Genomic DNA, 18,282 nt, shown 5'->3' with positions numbered 1-18,282 from the left:
AGCACTGGTGAACTCAGCAATGCGAAAAGACCTGGATGTCCACAGAGGACAACTGTGGTGGATGATCGCAGAATCATTTCCATGGTGAAGAGAAACCCCTTCACAACAGCCAACCAAGTGAACAACACTCTCCAGGGGGTAGGTGTATCGATATCCAAGTCTACCATAAAGAGAAGACTGCATGAAAGTAAATACAGAGGGTGCACTGCAAGGTGCAAGCTACTCATATGCCTCAAAAATAGAAAGGCTAGATTGGACTTTGCTAAAGCCAGCACATTTCTGGAAAAACATTCTTTGGACAGATGAAACCAAGATCAACCTCTACCAGAATGATGGCAAGAAAAAAGTATGGAGAAGGTGTGGAACAGCTCATTATCCAAAGCATACCACATCATCTGTAAAACACAGTGGAGGCAGTGTGATGGCTTGGGCGTGCATGGATGCCAGTGGCACTGGGACACTAGTGTTTATTGATGATGTGACACAGGACAGAAGCAGCCGAATGAATTCTGAGGTGTTCAGAGACATACTGTCTGCTCAAATCCAGCTAAATGCAGTCAAATTGATTGGGCGACGTTTCAGGATACAGATGGACAATGACCCAAAACATACAGCCAAAGCAACCCAGGAGTTTATTAAAGCAAAGAAGTGGAAAATTCTTGAATGGCCAAGTAAGTCACCTGATCTTAACCCAATTAAGCATGCATCTCACTTGTTGAAGACTAAACCTCAGACAGAAAGGCCTACAAACAAACAGCAACTGAAAGCCGCTGCAGTAAAGGCCTGGCAGAACATTAAAAAGGAGGAAACCCAGCATCAGGTGATGTCCATGAGTTCAAGACTTCAGGCTGTCATTGCCAGCAAAGGGTTTTCAACCAAGTATTAGAAATGAACATTTTATTTCCAGTTATTTAATTTGTCCAATTACTTTTGAGCTCCTGAAATGAAGGGATTGTGTTAAAAAAAATGCTTGAGTTGCCTCACATTTTTATGTAATCGTTTTGTTCACCCCACTGAATTAAAGCTGAAAGTCTGCACTTCAACTGCATCTGAGTTGTTTCATTTAAAATTCATTGTGGTAATGTACAGAACCAAAATTAGAAAAAAGTTGTCTCTGTCCAAATATTTATGGACCTAACTGTATGTACTCAAAAACTCCTTTATAGAGTCAATGATAAATGTTGTCTGATGCTGGTGATTTGTTAGGGTTCAGCCTATTTAATCTAAGCAGTAGTCATTCCTCTACTGTTGCCAAACCAATAAGTGTACTTTTGGGAGGTTATCCACATCTTCTCATACGTAAACATTAAAATAAAGTTCAGAGCATTTGTTACTTCACTGTCTCTTTATTTTCTAGCTTGCACTTACTTGTACCTCTTTGCTTTTTTCCTTGACTGTTCTATTACTACTAAAAAAAGTTAAAAGAACTTGTTTAGGCCATTTTTTTACCTGTTCTGCAATGTTTTTCTCCAGCTACCTTTTAGTTTTCCTGATATTATTTTTTTTAATCTGTTGCTCTCATATGTCCTTTACTTAGCGCTCAAGTTATTAATCTTACTGTATTTTCCATTAACAGCTTTTTTCTCACTGCAACTTCTTTTTTAATTACTTATACATCCACCATAATACCAGTTCTCTTTAATTTTAACTACTGCTACATTTTGGAATTAACTTGTCATGTATTATATTTAAAATATTATTAAATCTACCCTGTTTCTCCTGAACTGTCTCCACACTTAAAAGCCTATCCCAGCTGATCTAATTTAGGCTTTGCTGCATCTGCTCCGGATTTGCCTTATTAAAGTAAAGGTACAGTTTTGAATATGCGCTCTGCCCAAATACTGTGACATGTATTATGTTATGGTCACTAGAATCTTATGATTAAATCATAAATATTTCCTGAATCCTATCCTGAATATTAGAGAATGCTAAATCTAGAGTGGTCTCCTCACATATTGGTGTTTTAACATGCTGTGTTAATAAAAAACAATCATTGATTACGTTCAAAACTCTTGATCTTATGCTCTGCTATTTGTATGGCTAGCAATCTTTGGGCAATTAAAGTCCCCCATGACTGTAATTTACCTATATAAATTTGCCTTGTTAGTGTTTTTAAAAAATGTATATTGATAAATGTTCTATAACAGACTCCTAATATAAGGCCTTTTATCCCTGTGGCTCACCATCTAAAAAGACTGACATCCACATCCTGTTTTATGTACAGTAAATGGCAACTGCCATTAGCATTAGTGTTATTGTTGGAATCTGTTTAATAGACGGGAGTGTTTATTGTTTAATATACACTTCCACAATACTTATTCTGTCCTGGTCAAAGATGAGAGAAGGAGAGAACTCATGAACAGGAAAACCATGTTATTATGCTATTGAAGAATGTTAATAAATGGGTGCACAGATTTACATTTTGCAGTTGACAAACTGAGTGTATCAAATGTTATAGTACATTTGTAACAACTATTCAGATTAATCCAAGTTAAAACATTTTCTTTAAATGTATCACTCATTTAAATCTCTTACTGCATTACTACCACGTTTAAAAAAGTATGGGTGTCATTGGAGTTTCTTGGTTTATCATGTTGACTAAACTATTAAACAATAGTGAATACAGTACTTGATAATAAAACTGTTATTATGATTAATTAAAAAAATGACAAATATATGTGTACAATTGTCTACTGCAATTATATTCTTACGTGAAGTAATTTTTTTTTTAATTCTTTTGGTACTAGATACGTGCCTGTGACAGCAACCCAAATTTATGTTCCTGAAGACAGTTGTATGGAAATAAACTTCACACTTTCTTTATCAAAATCGGCTGATTTGGGCAATGTTGTTACTACAGCTTCACCATCTGTTGAAAACAACAGACTTGTGTCCTCTGCATCCCCTGGACACTTCTCAATCCAACCCCAGGACTTCCGACATCATCGCTATGCAGATATGGAGATCTTCTTGAGGCGGTATAGCACAGAATATCCTGACATCACACAGCTATACTCTATTGGAAAAACTGTTGAGAAAAGGGAGCTATATGTAATGGAAATTTCTGACAACCCTGGTGTCCATGAGCCTGGTATGCATTGTTTCTCAGTTTATTCCCCAACTTCCCCCTGCCTCCTTTGTCCGTAAGTTAGAGAACAATAGTTAGCATCATGAAAATTATTCATGGCCTGTTCAAACTGGTAGATGCTCAGAGTTCTTTTGGTCAGTGACTAATTTATCTCTTTATTAAAGGTTATGTCTTTTAAAGTAGAGAGAAAGACTTGTCAATACTAATTTGGTGTATTTATGTATGTATGTGTTTGAAGGCAATTACAACAAAGTAGAGTGAACTTAAGTGATTTCTCCTAGTTATGAAAAAAGTGGAATAAAATATTTGCTTTCACAGATGTCTGGGAATTAATGAAAATATATTTTCCTATATAAGATCATTCAATTGTGAATTGTTACTGTGTTTATCTAGGTAGCTGATCTCAGACCTTTCTTGACTCTTAGGTTTCATATAGTGATTTTCGATGATTATGTATATTTTTGTCATATAATTGTACCAGTAGGAATGTCGTGCCTCCCACCTATAATTCGGGTGCTCTTTGCAGTTTCTTGCATCATTGCAGATTCTTGCCCTTGTTCTTTTTGAGGTTTTTTTTTCTTTTCCCTATACTGTGAATTACCTTTCTTACCACTCAGATTTTTTTTTAAGTTTCTTTATTTCACAGTTATTATTATTTTGATTCACAAATGTAATGCAACAATTAACATTGCATGCTTCTATGCTTCTCTCTTTTAGGGACAAGTAAAAAGAAGTTTAATAATGATGTTTTTGTCAATACAGTAATCCCTCCTCCATCGCGGGGGTTGCGTTCCAGAGCCATCCGCGAAGTAGAAACCATATGTTTATATGGTTATTTTTATATTGTCATGCTTGGGTCACAGATTTGCGCAGAAACACAGGAGGTTGTAGAGAGACAGGAACGTTATTCAAACACTGCAAACAAACATTTGTCTCTTTTTCAAAAGTTTAAACTGTGCTCCATGACAAGACAGAGATGACAGTTTAGTCTCACAATTAAAAGAATGCAAACATATCTTCCTCTTCAAAGGAGCAAACAAATCAATAGAGCTGTTTGGTTTTTAAGTATGCGAAGCACCGCGGCACAAAGCTGTTGAAGGCGGCAGCTCACACCCCCTCCGTCAGGAGCAGAGAGAGAGAGAGACAGATAAAAAAATCAATACGTGCCCTTCGTGCTTTTAAGTATGCGAAGCACCGTGCAGCATGTCACTTCACGAAGCAGCTGCACAGAAGGTAGCCAACGTGAAGATAATCTTTCAGCATTTTTAGACGAGCGTCCGTATCGTCTAGGTGTGTGAACAGCCCCCCTGCTCAATCCCCCTACGTCAGGATCAGAGAAAGTCAGCGCAAAGGAGAGAGAGAGAGAAAAGTAAGCTGGGTAGCTTCTCAGCCATCTGCCAATAGCGTCCCTTGTATGAAATCAACTGGGCAAACCAACTGAGGAAGCATGTACCAGAAATTAAAAGACCCATTGTCCGCAGAAATCCGCGAACCAGCAAAAAATCCGCGATATATATTTAAATATGCTTACATATAAAATCCGCGATAGAGTGAAGCCGCGAAAGGCGAAGCGCGATATAGCGAGGGATCACTGTAGTAACAAATTCATATACTGTATAAAGTATCTGTTTATTTTATAGATAATATTTTGATACAGGGTCCAGATTTAATTTCTGGCTTGTTCATTTGTGTTTGCATGATTTGATTATTGGGAGTAAGTGCATGTGACTGTGCCTAGTGATTTACTGACACATCTTCCAGGTTTGATTCCTATCCTGCGTGCCATGCTGCAGACATAGGCCCTTATATTTCCTGTGGCAATGTGCACGTTTGTACTTCTGTCCTATAACAATATATATAGAGAGATATTTCAGCATATTTTAGCAGGAATATCCATGTGATCCAAAACTAAAATAATGATTAAATCTGAATCACATCATTGGCGAGGGTAATGCTACTGGCAAAAAAAAAATATAACATATTTGCATGGAGTAATAAATTCATAGCATATTTGGCAGAAATATGTTTAGACTTTGTTGGCACTAATTACGATCTAAGAGTGCTCACACAAATCATGTGCATACATGATGAGAATTCATCAATCTTAGGCACCTGCATTGTCCAATTAGCCCATGAACTGTGCACAAAGTACAGGGTAGTCTGATGTTCACAGGAATTCTGAATGTGTCACTGTTCTGGCAGCACTAGGTGCAAAATAGGGACATAAGTCTGGATAGGTCACCAGCTCATTGCAAAGCAAATGGATGCATGCATCCTCACTTTGCCAATAAAAAAATAGGCTACAAATTTATAGTGTTACGTAGTGCCTAAACTTCTCCGAGAGAAAATTCTGCAAGAGGCAAAATTCATTCTAATGATCATTCATCAATGCATTTCTAACCGCCAGAGAAATAACAAGTTAAAAAATGAGTCCTTGTCGTCTTAGTTTATTACAGGACTCTACTTTTTTCCCCAGTCACAGACTGCCCATACTGAGCAAACCATTTACTAAAGCAAAAACTATAAACTTTATAACAGATGTTGGATGCAATGTTAAATATCATCAGAAACTAACTCACTTACCTGCCTCTTCGCTTGGGAAATTTCCAATGACAGTGGGCTTGTGCTTTACCCAGGACTTGTACCAGGCTGGTACATCACAGTCTGACTAGCAAGGGGACACTTTAGTTTTCCACAATAATTGCTTGTGTTTTACAACGAGCTCCCTAACACGACCATCAAACTTAATATTCTATGACGCCTATTTATATAAAAATGCTCGACACTCAAGTTAAATTTATGATTTGGTGAGGAGTAAGAGGAACCCGACAGAATAGGGAATACCGCATATACCCAAGGAAGCCACTTGTCTCTCCTTGCATCTTCTTTGAATTTTGCTTAACTTTTCTTCGCCCACTTTACATCTTATTTCCCATACAGTTTCCTTTTCCATGCAGTGAAGCTTCTTTTCTTTATTTACCACCAGCTCCATTTCTTATTTACCACCAGCTCCATTTCTCTGCGCAATTACAGCCTCAGCTTATATAGTGGCGTTGTTCCATATGTGGCCTTCATATGCATGGACTGCATTCCCCATTTCTCTGTGCAATCAGAGCTGAGGTGAAAAAAGAAAGTGCAGTCTAATAATACCCTACTTTCTACAAACAATTATTGAGAATTTAAAAAACATGGGTCAGCTGATTTTCAGTCACCTTAGTCAAAGCGTCAAAGCATTTAGTTTTTCTGTTGTATGGGGGAAGGAGTTTATCACAAGGGGGTGCCAGAGAGCCACCAAAACAATAGACCAAGACAGACCCCCACAGGCTCAGCAATACACCACATGTTAATAGATTAAAATAAAGGATAATTATTCCACAATGCACCTTTACAGACCTCCTTCCAGCAATGTTGTACAATTATACAATAAATAAACTTACAAATTTTCCTCCTCCTCTCCTCCAGTTGAGTGCCTCCCAATACTGACTCACCCATGTGTGGCAGTAGGCTCCCTTTAATGCTGGACCTCGGACCGGGAAACATTTGTAGGTGATAAAAAAGTAGGAAAGTCCTCCTCAGACAGCACCCTTTAATGATGCGTAGGGATCCCGACAGGGCTGCATTTTCACAATCCAATTCCCAAGCATCCCTGCAAGTATCCCAACTGGGTTCCCATATGCGGACCACTGCCACCTGGCATATGGGGGATGAAACAACTCCCGATTTCAGGCTATTGCTGTTCCGTTCATTATTTCCTGCTGGCTGGACACACCAGCCAGTATGCTTTCATCATTGTTCTATCCCCCTGTCCGGGTAATGTATGTATTCCTGTCTCACCTGTTCTATACTATTCTATAATATAGTAACAAAAGGCACTATATAGGTGCCTGACCCAGCACAGATTCAAACTGGAGGCATGTATAAAATTCAGCTGGAGGGCACGTCTTCCCCGTGTCCCTCAGCCACATCACAGTCCCCAAAGCACCAACACACCACACACTTTCTTCTCCTGCACCACTACTCCTCCCAGACAACCTCGTCCTCCTCCACCCAACTGTGGCCGCTGAGTGGTGGTTGCTGGCTCCTTTTATTGGTCATCCGGTAGTGCTCCAGGTGCTTGATTGCCGACATGCGGCTGCAATTGCGGGTGTGGTGAAGCTAATGCCCAGAAGGGTGCAGCAACTCCTGCTGCAGCACCCCCTGGCGGCACCTGCAGAACCCAACAGGGCTGCACCAAACTCCAACCCCCATGAAGCCTTGGGGGAATCTGAGGCACCGCTGCAACCCAGGGAGGCTGCCATCTAGCGTCCAGGGGGAGATGTTGTGTTTCCCATGCTTGCTCTCCTGGTACATATGCTGCAGGGGCCCCGGCCATCCGTCACTATATATACAGTATATATATATAATAACTAGATAGGTCGATATAAGAACAGTTTTCCAATATCACACATACAAAACAAGTATGTAGACCTCAGCATTTTTGCAAAAACTACTCTGATGCAGTGGTTGCTGCCTAATAGATCCAGTGTCCTGGGTTCCAATCCCATACACAGTGGGATTGTAATGTTGATTATTACAATAAATAATGTGATATGCATACCACATTATAATTCTGGGATTGCAACTGACCTTTGTGCCTTGTAATACAGAACTGAAACTTAGTAGCTATATAACTCCTTACTGGTAATATTGTAATATATTATAACATCCATCCATCCATCCATTTTCCAACCCGCTGAATCCGAACACAGGGTCACGAGGGTCTGCTGGAGCCAATCCCAGCCAACACAGGGCACAAGGCAGGAACCAATCCCGGGCAGGGTGCCAATCCACCGCAGTATATTATAACATTAAACATCAAATTCAATGTCAGTTTTTTAGAAAACCTTTAAAGTCCTGTTTCTATACCTAACAATAAACATGCTGTCAGTTTTATATATAATAAAAAAAAATGAACAGCCTGAATTTAATATTTTTTTAAATATGCTAACCAGCTATAATCCATCCTTTAGCCACAACACAGGCTTTGACATAATTAACATTTTAAAGACAATAAAAATCTACTTGGGGTAATTAATATACAATGGTGTATATCTATTAAAACACCATAACAATACACAAGGAATTTACCATTTAAAATATCTAAAAGGGAAAGCAAAAGAAAGATGTGTAGTATAGAGTATGTGTAAAGAAATTGTACCTGCTTAAGTGATTTAGGTTAAAGCTTTGTTCATGGGGAGAGATTTGAATTTAGAAATTTAGTATCTCTGTCTGTTTTCCTCTTTGTTAATCATAATGAAATGTGTGCTTTCTCAGGTGAACCAGAATTCAAATATATTGGTAACATGCATGGCAATGAGGTAGTTGGCCGTGAGCTGCTTTTGAACCTCATTGAGTACCTCTGTCGAAATTATGGAAGCGATCCTGAGGTTACCCAACTTATTAACACAACTCGAATTCATATCATGCCTTCCATGAACCCAGATGGTTATGAATTAGCACAAGAAGGTGAGTGTAGCATGCTACCTTAAATTTATGAAAAATGTTCCTTGAAGTTATCAGCAATGCATGGTTGTATGATTCAGTGTTCAACTAATTCTGTTCGAGTCACAATTATGAAACTGTAATTCATTGAGAAGCTAAGCTAAGTTAAGATCAGAATGTGGTAACTTAACAAAGCATTCAGCTTGTCATTCTATTGTTTATTAAAATTGGGCTTACCAAGGTAAATCTTTAAATGAAAAAAGAAAAAAATTGATTTATAAATACCAAAAGAATTTGTTTTAGAACCGGTGTCTATTTTATTATGATAGGTCTAGGTGAGCTGCTGATAATGCTGTACTGTGTTCTCACTTAGTATTGCATTTGACAATATGTCTTTTTAGAAATACTAACTTTTTCTGTAATAGGGAATTTAGGGCATTTTTCCAGTCAGCATTTTTTGAATACTAGTATCGCATTTGACTGCAAATGGTTGGATTAACACAAAGATGATGCATCTGATTTAAATATTTTACCACAATTGAATATTATTATTTTTTCCTTTCATCTTTTTATTAATGTATTTAATCTAAGCTGTTGGAGTAATGCGAATCCTAAGTCCCATCCCAGCAGCATTCAGTGCAGGTCATGAAAGCACACTAGAAAGACATATAGGACAAACACACTCGTGTGTACTCACTCAAACTACACAAATAGAGAGTAATTGATTGGTCCTACACTCTCATTTTTCAGGTGTGTGAGAATATTTAGTATATTGTGGTTGATAGGCAATGTTTTGCACTCCAAACCCTGACCACAACTGTTGCAACCAAATCTTGAGTTCAAAAAAGATCCTTTTATTTTCAGAATTACACATTTTCCTTCACTATAATGTTATTCTTCTTCATACTTGACTCCAGATGAGTTTTGCCCTTATTCAGTTCCCAATTCTAACTGACCCTGAGCTGGGTAGAAGAGGATTCTTTGTAATGCTGTCAGTATGTCTCGAGCACAGCACAGGAGCACATCCAGGTCAGAAGCATAAGGCTAGTCTCCTCCCAAGAGCTCCTTCTTTCATTGAAATACATTTCCCATGCAGTCCTGTGGACGTCCATTCAAGAACAAAGCTGGAGGTGTGCTGACACCCACTGTAATAGGGAACACATTGCTCTGGAAGACAGTCCTCACCTGCCCATCTATTAAGCTATCTGTTTGTCTAAGAAAGTTAGCACCAACCATTCTGGTCAGGTTTGCAGTCCATCCACACCCTCCTTCACAATACCCTGAGGGAAAACCCATATGGACACAGGGAAAGCCTGCAAACTTCATAAAGTCATTGGGCTGGGGTTCAAACCTAATCTGAAGCTGTGAGACAGTGACAGTAACTATAATGTTCCTCCTTAAAAACTGCTCTTATTTTAATTAGTATGTTTTATAATTTGCCAGGTGTTTAGAGGGCCAGTGTTATATCTTATTTTATTAGTAGTACTCCTTTTTCAGTGAGGCTGCATCAGAAAAGTAGTGTAGCACAAGTGTTGTTTAAAGAAGATTACATTTAGTAGTTTATCATTATTTCATGTTTATTGTTTTTAATATATTTTTTTTTTTTTTTTTTGCTTTTAAGGGGACAAAGACGGCACTCTGGGAAGAAATAACAGCAATAATTATGACTTAAACCGCAACTTTCCAGACCAATTTACCTCGATTTCTGATCCACTGCAACCAGAAACCATAGCTGTAATGAACTGGCTCAAATCATATCCATTTGTTCTCTCAGCCAACCTACATGGAGGTATCAGTGATGACTGCTAACCTTGTTCATTTAATTCTATATGTGTGTATATAATGGCTTCCAAAAACTGATGCAAGTCTACATTCTTTTTCCAGGTACCCTTGTAGTAAACTATCCATACGATGATGATGCCGATGGTGTCAGAACTTACAGTAAATCCCCTGATGATGCCTTATTTAGGATGGTGGCTCTTGCCTATTCCAAGGTAAACTAGATAGTCTGGTAGTATATATATATATATATATATATATATATATATAAAATCCTAAGCCTAAAAGTGCAACAATTTTGTGCAACGATTTTATTCACGTTTTTTGTCACACTTTAAATCAGGCTTTTTTTAAAACCTACATATATATCTTTGGTATCATTCTTTTCAGAATTTATCGAACTTTAATGTGATGTTGTTAGATCTGGAGATTCTTATTCTGTTTTTAAATTTTAAACTAAAATATCAAGAAAGTCGTGTTTTTTAAAATCAAAGCGGTCGAGGCGCCGAAGGTGCCAGAGGGGCTTGCCCCCCTAGTGTGTGTGTGTGTGTATATATATATATATATATATATAAAAAAAATATACACACACACTGTATATATCCTATATAAATAATATTTTAAAAACATTGAGCTGTTATTATTCATTTCCAGAAATAAAGGGCCTTTTATTAATTGGATAGTTGTAATAAAATGTCAACCAGTTACTGTAATACATAAATTGAGAAGTTTGTACTTTCTAGTTCATACTATATAGGCATGTGTGTATATATGCAGCATATATAAAATATATTTGAATGTAAGTTTTTGAGTGTTTCATTCTTGTTTCCTCTATTTAGGAAAATTCTGCCATGTCCAAAGGTGGCCCTTGTCCAGGTCCATTTTCTCATGAATATTTTGAGGATGGCATTACCAATGGAGCTCTTTGGTATAATGTTCCTGGTGAGTACATTTTTCTTGTGTTTAGAGTGAGGTTACTGAGCCAGTTCATCCAGACGTTTGATCTTTTCAAAATAAGATTTGTTTGGGTGTGAAAAGGTCATTGAGTGATAAATAACTGGTCACTTTCTATTCACCTATCGAATTTAAAGTATCTGGAATCAAGAGAATTATGTTGATATTAAAAATAACCTTTTTGATAAACTTTCTGCAATAGAATATTTTTTATAATAATATACTGCTTAGGATTCAAAGATGTTTCATATGGTAATCTGTTCTTGCATCTTGGATACAACCTACTCTGGTTCAGACTGATAAGTAACAGAATGATTTTCGTTTTAATTGGATTTTAATTTTAATGACATGGTTAGTGCTCCTGCATACACCTCTAAGGTCAGTGTGAATTTTGAATACCCTTTCCATGACTGTATGTGTTTTCTCCATTTCCTCCCATATGTTAAAGACCATTAGATTGAATGATGACTCTATAATTGTCCCTGTAATATTAAGTGCAGTTGCATGAGTGCATGGGAGTGTACCCTGCAGTGGACAGGCATTCCACCCGGGATTAGTTGTTACCTCCTGCCCAGTGTTGTCAGGATACTCTCCGGCTCCTCACAACATTATGAACACTTTGAAAAATAGATAGACGGGCAGATTTTAATTATGATGGTTTGGTTTAATACTTCACTTGATATGTTAAATTAAAATGCCAAATATTAAAAATAAATACTTTTTCAGCTCATTTGAAGATTTCTTAGGTTTACCTAGAATTTGGTTATGTACTTTACTTTGCTATAATGACAAGTTCGGATATGTTTCATATTTGCTAATATGGTAACTTTTCTTTTTTAATACATGCCCAGAAAATTTGTTCTATGCATGATAAACCTTTTTTTTTTTACTTTAGGTGGAATGCAGGACTGGAATTACCTTAACACTAATTGTTTTGAAGTTACAATTGAGCTGAGCTGTGTTAAATACCCCCTGTCTGAAGAGATTCCCAAATATTGGGACCAAAACCGGAAGTCACTGTTGCAGTTTATTCATCAGGTATATATTGGAGACATTCCTGTGTATACTTTAATTACATTTTCATCTCATTTAGTTCTCCAAACCCCGTAGAGTTTTTTCAAAGCTATGTCAGAACGATGTAATGAGACCATATTTTATTGTATACAGTCATCAAAATGAAAACATAACAATGCCATCTTTCGCATATGTAGTTTGGAGACCATATTAAAAAAAAAAAAAACAGATTCTGATAGCTGCTAAGTAGTTAAGCCTGATACAGTATAAATGATAACATGAAGATATTTTAAATTGCTTTATTGTCATAATCGAAGGGCAAACAAATTGCCCTTTATTCCTGTAGATAAGGTTAGTAATAGCTTTTCAGAGTTTCCTCCGGGTGCTCCGGTTTCCTCCCACAGTCCAAAGACATGCAGGTTAGGTGCATTGACGATCCTAAATTGTCCCTTGTGTGTGTGTGTGTGTGTGTGTGTGTGTGTGTGTGCGTGTGTGCCCTGCGGTGGGCTGGCGCCCTGCCCGGGATTTGTTCCTCTCTTGCACCCTGTGTTGGCTGGGATTGGCTCCAGCAGACCCCCATGACCCTGTTTTAGGATATATTGGGTTGGATAATGGATGGATGGATAGCTTTTCAGAGTTGTCTATATTACTAGTTGGCACTTATTTATTTACACACAGGTACACCGGGGAATTAAAGGTTTTGTTAGAGATTCTGTTGATGGCTCTGGAATCTGGAATGCCACCATTACTGTAAAAGACATTGACCATCCAATCACAACCTACAAAGAAGGGGATTACTGGCGTCTCCTTGTTCCTGGAAATTACCAGATAACTGCTTCAGCACATGGGTGAGATTTCTGAAAAAACTTACATGCCTGTTGTTATATCTAAGGTTCTCTTCACTTGTGGCATGTAACAACATCCCTTTTTTGGCTTTTGTTATTCCTTGTAATAGATAAAATTTGCATGAAGCTGTTGAACTTTTAACCTTTACAATTCTAAGGGTACAGATAGAAAATTACACACACCCTTCTTTGTATAAAAAATATTCATAATGGGAAAAAACTGGCAAAAACATTTTTCTTGTATAACACTGAATTTATAAAGAAACTAAACATCATTAGTCTTCTTAATTTACCAGATGTCCTTGCACAATTAGAAATTAAAAGTATACATAAAACACATGAATTTTTGGCAAAAAATACAAAGTTAACGTTTAAAGGTAGAGCCCAAGGACGTTTATACTACAGTTAGTTTCAATTACAAAATACTAGTCTAAGAAAACTAAGTTTGGAAAATCATTGATAAAATCAGCACACCTGTGGATATCCACGAAGACAATAGAGGACAGAATTCAAATAAACATAAAGTTTTAAACGTGGGAAGTAAACCTTTTAGATATTGTTATATAGTTTGGGAATGTATGGAGATAGAAGGTAGTCTTTATGATAAATACAGTGTGCATAGGCAATTTAAAAAGGTTAAATGAACCCTCTGCCACAGTGTACTGTATGATATTAAAGCATAGGCCTTACATTTAATAGTCTTTAGTACTAGAGTGTTGTACAGTGTTAGTCATTATGGATGTAATGAGAAGTCAAGCAAAATGACACCTTTTCAAGTTACCTCAAAAACTTACATATTGTAATCGTTTTAGTTAGCCAATAAAATGTGTCATTTTGCTTGACTTCTCATTTGATAATCTTGAAATAACGAGCCGTAATGGCCTAAATAGTTTGTTCTCCTCAATTCTTTTCTTTCATTTTTAACCATCTAGTGCAACAGTTAACAAGACTGCTTTATTGCCTTTTACTTTTCCAGCTATGTTCCGGTTACAGTCAATGTGTCTGTTAATGACGGTGTGGCCACACAGAATTTTCTACTAATGCATGTAACCACACAGGATCCTTCTACAGAGAAATTCCAGAACCTAATTAAGGAACTTTCTTCTGAGCATGGACTAGAGAGTCTTGTTTTCAGCTCTGCATCTGATAATGACTTTCACCGCTATCGCTCCTACAAAGACATCTCAGAGTTCTTAAGGGGTCTCACTCTCAACTTCCCGACGATCACCAACCTTACTAGGTAAAGTATCCTATTTATCTTTTAACCTCTGATTATATTGTAAGCATTGTTTTCTGTTCTGTGACACTACGTATAACTGGTCGTAAAATTGTTTTGAAAATAAAGTGTAATTTAGGTGAAGACTACTGAATTAGATTTGCAGAAAATGAATGTAGAATTCAACTTGAGAGAGGCTAGAAGTTAATATTTCTCTTATCTCCTAGAACGGTGAGGTTGTGAGAATTTACTATTTCAACAGACTCATCAGTCCTTAAAAATGAATGTTTTTACTGCTGCCGTTGCAAATTCTAAATACCTTTTTAAAATTCCTTCCAGTTGAAAATTTTGAATTCCTTTATGAAGGTTATGAGGTCTTTCTCATTTTTATGTTAACTGCATTTGTACTCTTGACTGAAATTAATATTTTTTGCAATCATTTTAGCTTAGGTCAAAGTGTTGAAATTCGAACTATATGGGCTCTGGAACTGTCAAATAAACCTGAGGAGTTGGAACCTGCAGAGCCGAAGATACGTTTTGTTGGTGGAATCCATGGTAACGCACCTGTTGGCACTGAGCTGCTATTGGAATTTGCGTTCTTCTTGTGTGTTAACTATGGCAAAAATGCTGCTGTTACCAAGGTATGTTTTAATTATATTGTAGTGAAGCACTCATGTTATTTTGAGTGTATGTGTGTGTATATATATGTATATATATATGTATATATATGTGGATGTGTATATGTATATATATATGTATATGTAGATATGTGTATATGTAGATATGTATATATGTATACCTATAAAATCTATACTGTGGCAGACCCATCAGGACTCAGTCACCCTGTTTTAATTGTACATAATTTTGGACGTTATTCTTTGGATGTTTGCCTTTTATCAATTTCTGCCCCCAGCACAAAATGAGCATAGGAGACTTCTTGTGACTAGATTTATCAACTTGTATATACTGTATTACGGGAATACCTAAGTTAATGACTTAGATGCATTCAAGGTCTTTAGTTTGTTATAAGAAACTATGTTATCGAAGGTAGTTGGGCCCTTAACCTGCAATTGCTGAGTGCTTTGAGTAGTGAGAAAAGCGCTATATAAATGCAAAGAATTATTATTATTATATTTATGTTTATGTGTGTGTATATTTTATATATATATATATATATATATATATATATATATATATATATATATATATATAAGACAGCAACACTCATAACAATAACAACACAATTACATTGACAATCATGTTACGTTATTTTTAAAATGTTTCCTTTTCTTTTTCATAACCTCTTTAACACACTACTTCTCCGCTGCGAAGCGCGGGTATTTTGCTAGTATATATATATGTATGTATGTATATATATATATATATATATTTATATATGTATGTGTGTATGTATATATGTGTGTGTATATATATATATATATATATATATATATAATTTATATATGTATGTGTGTATGTATGTATGTATATATATATATATATATATATATATATGTGTATGTACGTGTGTATGTATATATATATATATATATATATATGTGTATGTACGTGTGTATGTATATATATATATATATTGTGAAAGCCAGCCCGGACACGTTGACGTCACCCACAACACGTTTATTATACATATTATTTACACAAGTGCACCTTAAAACCCCCAAATACCCCAAAGTCCAGGCCACTTCTCGAATGCCTTTTCCTTCTCTTTAGGCCGCCTCTTTCCTCTCCTCCTGAGCTCTGTCCACTTCCACCTGACTCTCGCCACTCTATGAAGGGAGGCAGCCCCTCAGTGTGGCAGAAGTGCCGGCTGCATCCCCGGAAGCCCTCCAGGTGTCTCGGCTCCTCTTCCCCCCAGCACTTCTGGGTGTGGCAGAAGTGCTGAGGTCCAGGGCTCTCCAGGCATGGGGGCGCCCCCTGGCGGTGACCACAGGCCCCTACAGGGTTGAGCTTCCCAGCCCTGTACCCATGGCCCCCAAAGGAACCAGGGCATATACAAATTTACATATCTACATATATATACAGTGGTGTGAAAAACTATTTGCCCCCTTCCTGATTTCTTATTCTTTTGCATGTTTGTCACACAAAATGTTTCTGATCATCAAACACATTTAACCATTAGTCAAATATAACACAAGTAAACACAAAATGCAGTTTTTAAATGATGGTTTTTATTATTTAGGGAGAAAAAAAAATCCAAATCTACATGGCCCTGTGTGAAAAAGTAATTGCCCCCTGAACCTAATAACTGGTTGGGCCACCCTTAGCAGCAATAACTGCAATCAAGCGTTTGCGATAACTTGCAATGAGTCTTTTACAGCACTCTGGAGGAATTTTGGCCCACTCATCTTTGCAAAATTGTTGTAATTCAGCTTTATTTGAGGGTTTTCTAGCATGAACCTCCTTTTTAAGGTCATGCCATAGCATCTCAATTGGATTCAGGTCAGGACTTTGACCAGGCCACTCCAAAATCTTCATTTTGTTTTTCTTCAGCCATTCAGAGGTGGATTTGCTGGTGTGTTTTGGGTCATTGTCCTGTTGCAGCACCCAAGATCACTTCAGCTTGAGTTGATGAACAGATGGCCGGACATTCTCCTTCAGGATTTTTTGGTAGACAGTAGAATTCATGGTTCCATCTATCACAGCAAGCCTTCCAGGTCCGGAAGCAGCAAAACAACCCCAGACCATCACACTACCACCACCATATTTTACTGTTGGTATGATGTTCTTTTTCTGAAATGCTGTGTTCCTTTTACGCCAGATGTAACGGGACATTTGCCTTCCAAAAAGTTCAACTTTTGACTCATCAGTCCACAAGGTATTTTCCCAAAAGTCTTGGCAATCATTGAGATGTTTCTTAGCAAAATTGAGATGAGCCCTAATGTTCTTTTTGCTTAACAGTGGTTTGCGTCTTGGAAATCTGCCATGCAGGCCGTTTTTGCCCAGTCTCTTTCTTATGGTGGAGTCGTGAACACTGACCTTAATTGAGGCAAGTGAGGCCTGCAGTTCTTTAGACGTTGTCCTGGGGTCTTTTGTGACCTCTCGGATGAGTCGTCTCTGCGCTCTTGGGGTAATTTTGGTCGGCCGGCCACTCCTGGGAAGGTTCACCACTGTTCCATGTTTTTGCCATTTGTGGATAATGGCTCTCACTGTGGTTCGCTGGAGTCCCAAAGCTTTAGAAATGGCTTTATAACCTTTACCAGACTGATAGATCTCAATTACTTCTGTTCTCATTTGTTCCTGAATTTCTTTGGATCTTGGCATGATGTCTATCTTTTGAGGTGCTTTTGGTCTACTTCTCTGTGTCAGGCAGCTCCTATTTAAGTGATTTCTTGATTGAAACAGGTGTGGCAGTAATCAGGCCTGGGGGTGGCTACGGAAATTGAACTCAGGTGTGATACACCACAGTTAGGTTATTTTTTAACAAGGGGGCAATTACTTTTTCACACAGGGCCATGTAGGTTTGGATTTTTTTTCTCCCTAAATAATAAACACCATCATTTAAAAACTGCATTTTGTGTTTACTTGTGTTATATTTGACTAATGGTTAAATGTGTTTGATGATCAGAAACATTTTGTGTGACAAACATGCAAAAGAATAAGAAATCAGGAAGGGGGCAAATAGTTTTTCACACCACTGTGTGTATATATATATATATATATATATATATATATATATATATATATATATATATATATATATATATATATATATATATATATATATATATATATATATATATGTGTGTGTGTGTGTGTGTGTGTGTGTGTGTATATATATATATATATATATATATATATATATATATATATATATATAATGTGTGTGTGTATATATATATATATATATATATATATATATATATATATATTTATATGTTTTGTGT

The 18,282-nt window shown here is 37.0% G+C and overlaps 1 protein-coding gene across 1 annotated transcript in view; it reads left to right on the top strand.

Annotated features, from left to right (window-relative positions):
- Nucleotides 1-18,282, top strand: part of cpda (carboxypeptidase D, a) — an 83,916-nt gene that overhangs the window by 33,378 nt on the left and 32,256 nt on the right. The window contains exons 5-13 of the mRNA XM_028806904.2: nucleotides 2,748-3,091; nucleotides 8,402-8,593; nucleotides 10,191-10,358; nucleotides 10,454-10,563; nucleotides 11,188-11,290; nucleotides 12,198-12,340; nucleotides 12,995-13,164; nucleotides 14,138-14,401; nucleotides 14,823-15,018. Coding sequence (XP_028662737.1) covers nucleotides 2,748-3,091; nucleotides 8,402-8,593; nucleotides 10,191-10,358; nucleotides 10,454-10,563; nucleotides 11,188-11,290; nucleotides 12,198-12,340; nucleotides 12,995-13,164; nucleotides 14,138-14,401; nucleotides 14,823-15,018 — 1,690 coding nt within the window. The remainder of the gene's footprint in view (nucleotides 1-2,747; nucleotides 3,092-8,401; nucleotides 8,594-10,190; nucleotides 10,359-10,453; nucleotides 10,564-11,187; nucleotides 11,291-12,197; nucleotides 12,341-12,994; nucleotides 13,165-14,137; nucleotides 14,402-14,822; nucleotides 15,019-18,282) is intronic.

This window comes from Erpetoichthys calabaricus, chromosome 8 (assembly GCF_900747795.2).
Source record: "Erpetoichthys calabaricus chromosome 8, fErpCal1.3, whole genome shotgun sequence".
NCBI classification, from domain to species: Eukaryota; Metazoa; Chordata; class Cladistia; order Polypteriformes; family Polypteridae; genus Erpetoichthys; species Erpetoichthys calabaricus.
The sequence above is the reverse complement of the archived record's forward strand: the minus strand, read 5'-3'. Positions and strand labels throughout refer to the sequence as shown.